We start from the raw sequence: 11,404 nt of genomic DNA on the forward strand, positions 1-11,404 counted from the left end.
ATGAGCTGAATGGATGCAGCTCGTGTGGACCATGTGCGGACGAATGTGCCGACGAATGTGCGGTTGGGATGGTCGATGCGTTGCGGCTGCGCCTGGGCGTCGTGGCAAACGCCGTCGGGGTGCAGTGCAGTCGAGTGCATTTCGAGGTGCATTTCGAGGTGCATCTCAAGTGCAGACCCTGGCAGCCTCGGCTTTTTGCCTTGCTCGCCTCTCGACGCCCTCGCACGGCTCTTTGCAACCGTATGCGAGCATAGCAGCTTCCACCGCCGCCGCCGCTGCGCCCTTTGTCGTCGTGCTGGGCTCCGTGCATTCAAGGCTCTTGCTCTTGTTCCTTCCCTCCCAACACCATCATCCTCGCGCGCACACACACACCCTTCCAGCGGCTTTGAATACATGGCCCGCGCTCCCAACACATGAAATCCTGCGAGGGCCTCTGACCCCCCCCAACCGTGGTCCCACCAACCCAACACATGCAGGCTGCTGCCACCCCTAGCTTGCACGGCGCATCATCGCCCACGCCAACAATGGCTGCAGCAGAGCCTTCCTCCTCATCCTGCTCCTCCTCCCACCATCACGAGCCCAGCATGTCCACCGCCACCGAGCTCGCTCTCCCCTTCATGGCCAACCACCATCGCGCAAACAACCCAGACGACCCTAAGCTCCGCGCAAATCCCAGCTTCAAGTCGCGCAGGTCATCCCTCCTGGCAAACGTTCTCAAGCCAAAGTCCAACAAACCTGACGCTGCCAGGCCCACATCCTCCAGTCGCTCTTTATCCTCCGCCCACCCACATCGCGGCACCACGGCACATCCAAAGGTGGGCGACGCGCAAGACCAGCGCACACCCCTGCATCCATCTGCCACTGGCCAAAAGTCTCGCCCACCCCAGCAGCTCCAGTCCGCCGCCCCTCCGCCTCGGCCCGACTCGACCCCACCCAACACCTCGGCCGGCTCACACAGCAACACCGCCTCCTCCTCGGATACGCTCTTTGAATCCCTCCTCTCCCTCGATGCTGCGCTACCCAAATTCGCAACCCAACACACACAAGAGCCGTCGCACGACTCGGCCGTCTCAACACAGCATCCCTCACTTGACTCCAACAACCCCAGCCATGACGACACGATAGCCACACCATCAAGCGCAGTCACCACCTCCGCATCCGAGCCGGTCCCGTCCGGCGCCTCAGTCGACCCCGCATCCCAGCCCATCTCCCTGCCGCAGTCTTCCTCGGTCTTCGTCACTTCACCCCAGCGATTCTCGAGTCTGGGTCGTCGGTCCGCCGCACGTCTCACCTTGAATCCTTCCCTTCTCCCCTCCTCCCTCCAAATGCCACGAGCGCTCGCTCGCGACATCAACCAAGAGCTCGAATCACCCAAATCGCCTTCCGATGCACTCCCGACCACTCCTCGCAACGAGCGCAGGATGAGCATGCTCGACTTCCTCGCCACAGACTCGCCCACCCACAACTCCACCACCCACCTCGCCGTCCAGCCTGCCCCCGCCAGCCTCTCCGCCGAGCATCTGCCCGCTTCCATGCCCTTGATGCAGGCCAGCCATCAGTTCAGCCTCGGCGCCTCGGCCTCCTCATCCTCCTCCTACGCTCCATCCTCCTCGCGTCACACAAAGGTAGACCTCTGCCAAAACGTCTCGGTCAGCGTAGAGCCCCTCGTCGATCGCCTCACCATGTTTGGTTCCATGCAGTCCAGCTCCAACTATTCCCTCGCGGGCACCGTCGTCGTCGAGGTGCCCAAGCTCGACGTCCCTCGCGTCTCGGCCGCAGCCGCCATCAGCCCCGACGGCTCCGTCTCCGACCACCCTGCCATCCACGTCGAAGCGCTCACCCTCCGCTTCATCGGCTACTCGGTCTATGTAGACGCAACCGGCAGATACAACGCCATCAAGCTCGCAGAAATATCCCAAGAACTTCTACAACCACAAGGATGCACCTGCCCCGTGCCCTTGGTCGAGCACGCCGACGCTTCCCCTTCGCACACCGACGCTGCTTCACCGACGGTCAAATACGAGACCGAATTCGACCTCTCCATCCCCGGCTGGCTTCCCGCCTCTCAGCGCTCACGCTTTGGCGCCACTTTCTACTGCGTGCAGGCATCCGCCACCGTTCAAGGCAAAGCCGTCGTCTCCGCCCTCGCCGCCTTTGGTCGCAGACCATCCGACGGCCAATCCCAGAGCATCAACACCGCCACATCGCTCGAAGCAGAGCAGCGCGAGCCCATCGCCGCCGCCAGCGCTGTGGAGCGCAAGGAATCCATCCAGTCTGCCTCCACCACCGCGCGGCCCAAATCCAAGGGCACCTGGCTCAACAAGAGAGCAAAGCAGCTACAGCTCAGGTCCTCCAAAAAGTCTTCCCCCTCCGAGGCAGAACTCACCAGCTCCGTTGCAGTCGGCCGCCGAGGCTCCGGATCCAAGGACGTCGTTTCAGCTTCGGCATCGGGCGAGCGCGATCCTCTCTTCACCAAGACTAGCGAAGCTTCCAACCAGACTCTGCCTGATGGCCAGCATCTGCTCAAAAGCGAGTGCATCAGCATCTTGGTACGCCGCTGCAGAGACGTCGTCCCCGTCCCTGTCGCCAGACTCGCTCGACTCGCCACCGCCGGCGACGTCGCATCCGCCGAAGATGCGCCACCACACTCGCTCTCACAGAGCATGCTCGCCCTCGCCGCCCTGCAAGAGGCGCCTGCCACCTCCAATGCCGGTCTAGCCCCCACAACACCAGCGCCGACGCACGAGAGGCCCAACCTGCCTGCTTCCGTCTCTGCTCCAACCATAATTGCGCCGCTCTCGAACCCTCGGCAGCCGCTCGACGTTCCAAATGCAAACGGCACCAACGCTGCGACTGTCGCCGGTGAGCCGACCACGGCACTGACCTTAGCGCCATCTCCGAGGATCGACGCTCATCCTGCACGCATGGGCCTGCACGATGCTCCGTCTACTGCGCAGAGCTCAGCGATTCTCGACGCCGAGAGGGAGTCGAGGTCCATCCTTCCGCCCGCACCCAGTGCATTCGAAGCGCCTCGTGATCCAGCCAAACTGGCAGCAGCAACGGGAGGCATGACGCCCTCGGCTACGCTGCCCAACTTGCCTTCCTCCAGAAGCCGTGCTTCCTCGCTGCTCGACTCGCGCTTCGGCAATGCCAACTCGCCCCCGCGCACCTCGTCCAGATCCGCCTCGGTCGGCCGCACCTCGGTGCCCATGCGTCATTTCGTGCATCGTCCAACGCTGCATCTGCCGCCTACTCTCGGCGCCACGCCAGACAACGAAGCCGACGGCAGCCTCGTCTTTTCCCTCACCCTCTCCCTGCCTTCACACGTTCACGTCGCCGGTCCCAAGGCCGACGTGCTTAGCTTTGGCGTTCAGATCGAGGCAGGCCGAACACCAGGCTGGGAGGCGCTTCGCAAGTGCGGCGGCCTGCGCCTCAAGGACATGGAGCTCGTCTGTCTCCAGACCGAGCGCCACAGCTCCATGCCTTCGCGCTCCTTCGTACACACTTTCCCCGTGCCGCCGCCGCCCAATCGCGTCGAGGCAGCCGACTTACCCGTTGTCACTGCTTCGCGCAGATCGACTGCCGCATCGTCGCCTGCACAAGCAGCAGCCGAGAAGCAACTCCGCGCAAGTTACGACCGTTCGCTCGTCCTCGGCCATATCTCCCTTGCCAATCAAGGCAAGGCGCCACATCCGATCGAGCACAACGTGGAGCGTGTCCGTACGACGATTGTAGGTCCGCCACCCTTTGTGCTCCGCAAACGAGCCGGCGACGATCCCGAACGAGATGCGGCTGATTCCTCCCGCAAAGGCAAGGCGATGGCCACCAGCAGGGTGAACTCAACCTCCGCTGCAGGGCCCAACGGCACCACGCGAAGCCCACAGCAGAATAGTCCCGCGGGCTCCGGTACAAACACGCCGGATGGACACTCGCAGAGCGCCGGTATGAGTTCGCTGAGGGCTGCATTCGCTCCGAATGCGCTTGCCACCACGTCGCGCTCACGCGGAAGCGTGATGCAGCCGGCGCCGAGGGCCTTGGCGCGCTCCAACAACTCGAGCAGCTCTTCGCTCCGAGCCGCCTTCCAAGGCACTGATGGGTCAGGTGCGATGCAGCCTGCGCCACGCTCCGGCACAGCGGGGCCGTCCTCGTCCAACGCTGCAGCGCCTCGGAGCCGAAGACCGATTCCCTTTGAAATGGACCTGACGAGCGGTCCGGCAGGCCCAGAAGCGGAAAACGGCACTGCTCGTGCCGACGGCACCACCCGTGGAGAGATCACGGAAATGGAGTCCGAGACTCCGATCGTGCCGCCAGCCTGGACGCGCGAGCGTGAGCCTGGAGCATCATCAACTTTGGCTGCGAGGCCCACAATCACATCGACCGTCTCTACGCGCTCTGACACTCAGTCGGCGCCGCGAAGGAGTCGCTTTGAGACCGCCATCACGCGGTTGTCGACGTTTGCAAGCTCCATGCTCGAGCAACCGGCCGAGTCTTTGGGCGGTGGTTCGGGTCAGGATGTGCGAGGTGGCAGCCGCAGCGCGCCTCGAGAGCGGACGGAAGGAGCGGCTGCCAGCCTGCGCGCGTCGTATGCATTCGCTGGCGATGACGGACAAGGCGTGGACCTGAACAAAGGCCGAGTGCGCATGACGATCAATCTTCCTCTCGTGTCCAACGACATCGAAGCAGCACGCAAGGCGGGCAGTGCGCAGCTCATCCCCGACTTTGAGAGCCCCTACGTTCGCGTGCGCCACAAGCTCAAGGTCAAGCTTGGATTTGGGATGAAGTCGAACGTCGCCACCGGCCCAGATGGCGAGGACTGGGTGCAGGCGCTGGTCATGTGCGTCCCCGTGCGATTCACCGAGGCACCGCCCAGAGAGGTGCAGGAGCAGTTTGGACCGGTGAACGGGTTGGCAGGCACGCCGCGGGCGGCAAGATCAGGCTCGCAGAGTGCGCCAGATCGAGGCAGGGATGCTGCCGACACTGTGACCGCTTCGACTGGAGCAATTACAGGAGACGATGCAACGGCGGCTCAGTCTGCCTCTGGGGCGGCGCCTCCGTTCGTGGAGCCCCTTCTGCCTGCGTACGCACAACTGTTCCGAGAGGACGGCTCGCGTCTGGCCGACGAGGGCGAAGATCTGCCACGCTATCCAGGCCGGATGTCGGTGGTTGGTGAGATCGACGAGGATCTCGGCAGCGGCGCTCCGGCCGCGGAGAGCGAACACGGTGGCGCGATCGCCCACGCCGAGCGTGCCGGTCATTCGCTTTCGACGGTGGATGAAGACCATGCGTCGAGCCCGCGTAGATCGTCTGACGAGATGAACGAGCTCGCACAGGCTAGCACCGAAGTGTCACCGCACGCGACTCTGGGTTCAGTGCCGGATGCAGGCATTTCTGCGTCGAGATCGATGCAGCTGAGCTCGGTGCCTACGCCTATGGACCGCACGACGAGCCTGCCTGGGCACCGCATGCTGACACGCACGATCTCGACGGGAGTGTTTGGGCTGCGCACTTCGCCATCGCATCCGTCGCTGCCGGGTGCGAGCCAGAGCGCGACGGCGTCGACGTTCAAAGAGGCGGCCGGCAAGGCACGCGTGGGCTCGTCTGCATTCGACCCGCTGCCTGGGCGTCCGGGCATGCGGCGGCGCTCGGCCACGACGGCGTCGCTCATGACGTTTAGCCGCATCACGCCCGCCGAAGTGCTGGACGAGGCGCTGGTGACGAATGCGCTCGACGATGAAGAGGACCGCATGGACCCGCTGCAGCCTGCACACACTCTCAACGGCGTCGGAGGGCGTAGGGGCCGAGAGACGCTCAGCTCCGGTCAGGACGACGATGGAGACGACGGCGAGCTAGATGTCGACGATGATGACGAGGAGGAGGATGCGGAGGTGGTGCACGAGATGGACCTGCATTCGGACGAGGTCGATAGCGGCGTGGACAGCAGCGATCGCGGCCACCACGACGCGCAGCTCAGCGGCAGCGGCAGCGAGATTGATCACGATGCCGAGATTGGCCGGGCGTTGTAAAGATTCGAATGCGAGGACGTCGTTCACACCGCCGTCAAGTTTGATTAGCTCTAGCATGTATTCGCAGATCAAACGTACACATGGTTTTGCATATTCGGCTCGATGAAGGGCAAGGTGACCGAATGAATGAATCATGTTTCCCCGCCCCAACGGCGATCGCGAACGATGGGGAGGTACGAACGTGCCAAAGACGGAGAAGGATCAGGAGAAGTGGTGCTGGTGGTGATTGCAACGCTCTGCATCGGAAGGCGATATGAGACCCATTTGCGAAGGGACTCTTCATCCTGACGCAGATCCAAACACAGCATGCGCTCAATACTAGCCACTGCATGCATGTCAAACCTCGCTCACCACTTGACTGTGGCCAGGCGAGCGTCGTACTCGATCTCGAGGCATGCTTACGCACACAATCGATGCAATAGACGCCTCCGATGCCCAAGCAAGCCCCGCGGCGACTCGTTGCACTCTCACTTGACGAATTGCTAAGCTTAGGGGCCATTGGGCATTCTGAGACAACTAGGCGCCACAGCGGCAAATCTACCGATCCAAAACCTTCAGCCCCTTGCGCTTCTGGTGTGTTGTGGAGGCTCGCCTCCACTCGGCCGTTGCGATTGTTCCGCACCGGGTGTGATCCGGTCCGACTCATTGTGCTGAGGGATCGAGGTGCAGGTTGATCGACCTGTCCAACATAACCTCGTCACCGTTCGCACGCATAAGTGAGTACTGCTGCTGCGACAAAAAGTTGCCAGTCGGGCGAATGGATGACTGGCACTCCTTCCGACGCTCGTCGACGAAAAGGAGATGAAGATGCGGTTACAGAGGAGCGGAGAGATATGGGCGGCTGCGACGCGGCTATCAGAGACGGATGCGAAGGGGACTCTTCACAACGACGCAGATCCAAGCTCATCACAGGCATTTGCACATCACTTGTACGTGCAGCTGGACTTGGCACAGTCGGTCCGACGAGAGTGCAAGCTGGGTGAAGGGATGAACGACACCTTCTCACCGCGATGACAGGAGCGAACGATGAGGAGGTATGAAAGCTGCAGAAGGGGAAAGAGTGATTTGCGGGCCTGGCCGACTCTAGCCGAGTCCAGACTGACATGCACTGCGGACAGTCTCTTGGTCGCTTATTTTGGCTCTGATGTCAGTTTAGTGCACATCCGTGTGGCAGCTGTCTTGAGCTGGACTGCTCATGTTTATGAACAGCGCCTCCTCAGCTCCGCCTCCTTGCACTCGAGCGTATTCGAAGAGCCGTACGAAGCAACAGCAGGTGTTGGCGTGGGCTGCAACGCTCTGCGTCGGGAGTGGCTGTGAGAGACGTATGCAGAGCACTTCGTATCGACGCAGATCATCACCATAGCGTGCCTTTGAATGCATATATTGAAACAGCCGCTCGCGATGGAAGTGCGAGTTGGGTGAATGGATGACTGACACTACTCGAGATGAATTCGCCAACGACGAGGAGGTATCAACTTGCGGAAGCAGAGGAGAGAAGAGACTTGGGGTGGGCTGCAACTCTCGGCGCCACAAGTGGCTGTGGGATAGAGAATCTTACGTGTACCGACGCAGAAAGCCCGTTTGTACCTTTTATGTGAGGGGTTTGGTAATGCGGCAGCTTCGACCTCATCGTGCCAGCCAGTCAGGCGCCATGATTGTCAAGCACAGATGGAACTGCGGCTCGATTCATGGCGACAACCCTCACAAGCTCCGAGCGAGTCCTCAAGAGCGACGACTTGCCCCCTTTTCCAAGGCAAGGCAATGACGGAGGTGGTCCCGACGACATGAAAGCGCACAGACTAGACGAGGACACGACGAGGATGAGTAGGTATAGGACGTGGCTGAGTTGGTACGATTCAGGTCGCACGTATGCAAGTACACAGAAGACTTGGTGCAACGAGGCATAGACGCTCAAAACAAGGTAGCAAGCATTCGCGCCTGAATTGTACACATGCCCAATGGACGAGGAAGCGAGATCGTCGTGCAACGACGAGACTGGTGGCAACATTCCGGCTGCATCTACGAGCTTGATGGCGTGCAGACCATGATGCATGTTTATGAGCTGCCAAAGTGGCGCTGTGGGGCGCAATATGAGCCGCCAAGCCTCGACCCTCCCCGATCCTCTCCCATGCATGCAATCACGACAGCGTAGGTGGGGTCCAGTGGGGTCCTGTTGGCAGCTTGTGGGCTGCTTCCCGCTGTGCAACCGCTTTCCAGCTGGTGCTTTAGGCCGAGACCGCTTTCCTCGCCGTATAAAAGAACGGCTCGGAACTTGTAGTGTCAATGTCTCCAACCACGTCTTGATCCCATACACCTCTTGATCGCTGACACTGTTCGTGCTCAACAATGTTGCTCAAGCAGATTCTTCTTGGCCTAGGGATGTGTGCGGGTCTGGCTGCGGCTGGCGAGCCTGACGCCACGCCAATGACCGTCAACAACGCCGAGTACGAGCGACACTGTGGAGCTAACAGTGACGCCAACTATCCGTGCTTCACCTTCGTCGGTGGCGACCTCAGAGATGTTCGTGCCCAGATGTATGGTGATGGTGCCGCATCTGGCATCAATGACCCGACGACCAACTTCCTGGTCAAGGACGATCAGATGCGAGGTAAGTATTTCACTTTGCTCACAGAGGTGGCTTGTTCGGCGTGCCGACCGTTTGTGGCCGCTTCATGGCTTGTGTCACAGACTTTACCACTACGGACCCCAACAAGAGCTTCTCGATCTATTGGTTCGCTTTCGACGTGTCTGTCCTGTACGAACCCGTCGATACGTCCAAGGCATGCTACAGGATCAAGATCAATTCGATCGGCAATGGCAGGATCTGGATCAATGACGGCTTGAACAATGGAGAGGATATCGATCTTGACTCGAGGGACTCTTCTATGGGTGTCCACGAGTTTTGCTCCAAGTGGCTCCGTCTTCATGTCGGCGACGACAAGTAGCCTTTCGAGTCGCCTGCCGTCTTTTCTCCAACTCGCGTAGCTTTGATGTTGTTGTTGATCGTAGCGTGCGACTTGCTATGCGCGCTTTGCCAATATGATCATGGTTCATCGTCCATTGCTTCTTCCTTGACTGGGATCATCTGTGCCATCGATGGTCTGACTCGGCCTCATCGGTTGCAAATCCCATCCAATCCGGTACGATTGATCGACGAGATCGAGCTGGATAGACTTGGTGTCTTTGAGAATGTACGCGTGAAAAGACGAACCGCCCCTGCACGAGACAGCGTCGATCGCAACTGATTCGAAGCATCGTGGCGGCCAAGAACGTCACGCAGCTGCTCATCACGCTCAGCTACTTTCTAAAGCTATGCTCAAGCATCTGCGCTGTTCATGCTAAATAATGGACATGGCTCTGCAAAGTTGAGAGGTCGATTCAGTGCGACAAGGTTGTTCTGTGCAACAAAAAAGACGCATAGACAAAGAGCAGACCCATGAACGCATGCGAAGGTGGCGATGGGTTGGGATGGTGGTAGTGGGAAGATGGTCCAAGCGCGCTGCGACGCGGGGGCGATTTTTTCTTGGCGCGTTTTGGAGAGGTTTGTGGAGAAAGAGTGCTGGGCCGAGGTTGGCGCTGCAACACCATCACCAGACAGCATCGACTGCATCGAGCAACGACAGCAGCAGCCCCAACCCACCCCCAGCGCTAAGTGCATCGCCAGCAACTCGCGCGGCGTAGTCCTCGGCCCTTAGAGTCGCATCAACACTTTCGCAGCAAACGCCTCCCCGACCACTTGGACCGCCTTGGACAACGGCAGTGGTGCTCAGCGATGTACCTGTTCGACCTGGCGACGACGGGGGCGATCTCGTTTGGCGACTTTGTGTCGAGTGCGGAGCTGGTATCGCAAGTTGCGGAAGCAACTCAGCTGCGTGCGCGCGTCCGTGCGGTTCTCAAAGAGCACCGTGCCGGCTCCTCCACGACGCCCGCCACATCCAGCAGCAAAGATGACCTTCGCACGGGCACCGATGCGGAAGCCATCCCGGCGTCGGACTGGATGCGGATCGTGACGGCGCTGGAGGAGTATCTGCCGTCGGTGGTGGGGGTGTTCAACTGCGTGCAGACAGACGATCTGCTGCTTCGGTACGAGCCGGTGTTTTCGTGGCGCACGAGTATCTCGTCGACGCGCTTCCGTGGGCCGCAACGCGTCGAGCTGGCCGGACTGCACTATGAGCTGGCGTGGGTGCTGGTGACGTATGCGCTGGCACTGGCGAATTTTGCCGCCGCTACGGTGCATGGGTTGGGTGCATTCGAAAGAGATCGGAGTCTTAGTGCGGAGGATAGGAGGGCGAAGGATGAACGGCTAAGGTGGGGGGCGGATACGCTGTGCAGGGCGAGTGGGGTGCTGGTGTATGTGTCCGAAGAGCTGTTGCCGCAATGGCGCGATGCAGCGGGGGTGGTGGATATCCCACCCGACCTGACGGGCGAAGCAACGCTGGCGTTGAGCAAGATCTGTATGGCCCAAGCGCAGGCTCTGGCGATCCGCAAGCTCGTCTCGCCCAGCGTGGGGAGTGCGGTGGATACGGTCACGCCGGGACCGCCATTGCCAAAGTCGCACCCGAGCGTAAGCCTGCTTGCCAAGCTGCATCTGCATGTGGTCGAGGAGCTGGAGAGTGCACTGGGATTGCTCAAGACGGTCAAGGATCGCGGAAGTAATAGGGCGGGGAGGAGGGATGCGGTGGGACTCAGTGCGAACCACGAGCATGAACTGGCGCGGCGCGTGTCGGCGACCAACGAAGACCTCGTGCCCGCTGCGGAGAAGAAGAAGCTGTTTGGCAAGCTGCGTCTGGGCAAAGACAAGCCGAAGGACGATGCACCCTCGGCAGCGACGGCGGGAGGCGGGGTGGATTTGGATGTTTCGTCGTCGCTGCTGGCGCATGTGAGGTCGAGCTTGACGCTGCACCGCGCGCTGGCGTACAAGTGGCTCGGCATCGATGCGGGCGAAAACTCCAACCGCGTCGGCGAAGCCATGGCGCTGCTGACGCTCTCGTCGTCGCTTCTTTCGCCTTCTTCGGGGTTGTTGAAACGCAAGCAGGAGAGGGTGGGCGTGGAGGCGGCGACTGTGGAGCACTGGTTGCGCGCCTATCGTCAACTCAACGATACGGTGGCGTTCCAACCAGTACCACCGGTGGGCGAGGTGCAAAACAAGGTGCCCGCAGGCCGAGCTGCGCTGGCGAGCAAAAAGTTCACGCTGCCCACGCCGCGCTTCGGCCCCGGAAGCCCAGGCTACACCGGGCGCGGGTTCGACAGCGAGGCGCTGCATGCGCTTGATGCCGACCACCCGGCGCGCGCCAATCTTGTGGGTCTCACCACCCAACCCGACCACACATACGCAGGTCATGGTGCCTACTACTGACGCGCCGAAATGCCAATGATGTCAT

At 60.9% G+C, this 11,404-nt stretch overlaps 3 protein-coding genes across 3 annotated transcripts; all 3 read left to right on the forward strand.

Moving 5' to 3' along the window:
- Positions 1–470: 470 nt before the first annotated feature.
- Positions 471–6,023, forward strand: PAN0_012c4499 (uncharacterized protein; the record flags this gene model as incomplete). Its single annotated transcript, XM_014800036.1, has 1 exon — positions 471–6,023. One exon carries the CDS (start codon positions 471–473, stop codon positions 6,021–6,023), a length of 5,553 nt encoding a protein of 1,850 aa, XP_014655522.1.
- Positions 6,024–8,369: 2,346 nt separating this feature from the next.
- Positions 8,370–8,968, forward strand: PAN0_012c4500 (uncharacterized protein; the record flags this gene model as incomplete). The annotated part of the gene is made up of 2 exons (XM_014800037.1): positions 8,370–8,631; positions 8,712–8,968. The coding sequence occupies 2 exons, from the start codon at positions 8,370–8,372 to the stop codon at positions 8,966–8,968; spliced, it is 519 nt and encodes a 172-aa protein (XP_014655523.1).
- An 827-nt stretch (positions 8,969–9,795) lies between these two features.
- On the forward strand, positions 9,796–11,379 carry PAN0_012c4501 (uncharacterized protein; the record flags this gene model as incomplete). Its single annotated transcript, XM_014800038.1, has 1 exon — positions 9,796–11,379. One exon carries the CDS (start codon positions 9,796–9,798, stop codon positions 11,377–11,379), a length of 1,584 nt encoding a protein of 527 aa, XP_014655524.1.
- Positions 11,380–11,404: the final 25 nt, after the last annotated feature.

The sequence above is a fragment of the Moesziomyces antarcticus genome (genome assembly GCF_000747765.1).
Source record: "Moesziomyces antarcticus DNA, scaffold: scaffold_v10012, strain JCM 10317, whole genome shotgun sequence".
NCBI classification, from domain to species: Eukaryota; Fungi; Basidiomycota; class Ustilaginomycetes; order Ustilaginales; family Ustilaginaceae; genus Moesziomyces; species Moesziomyces antarcticus.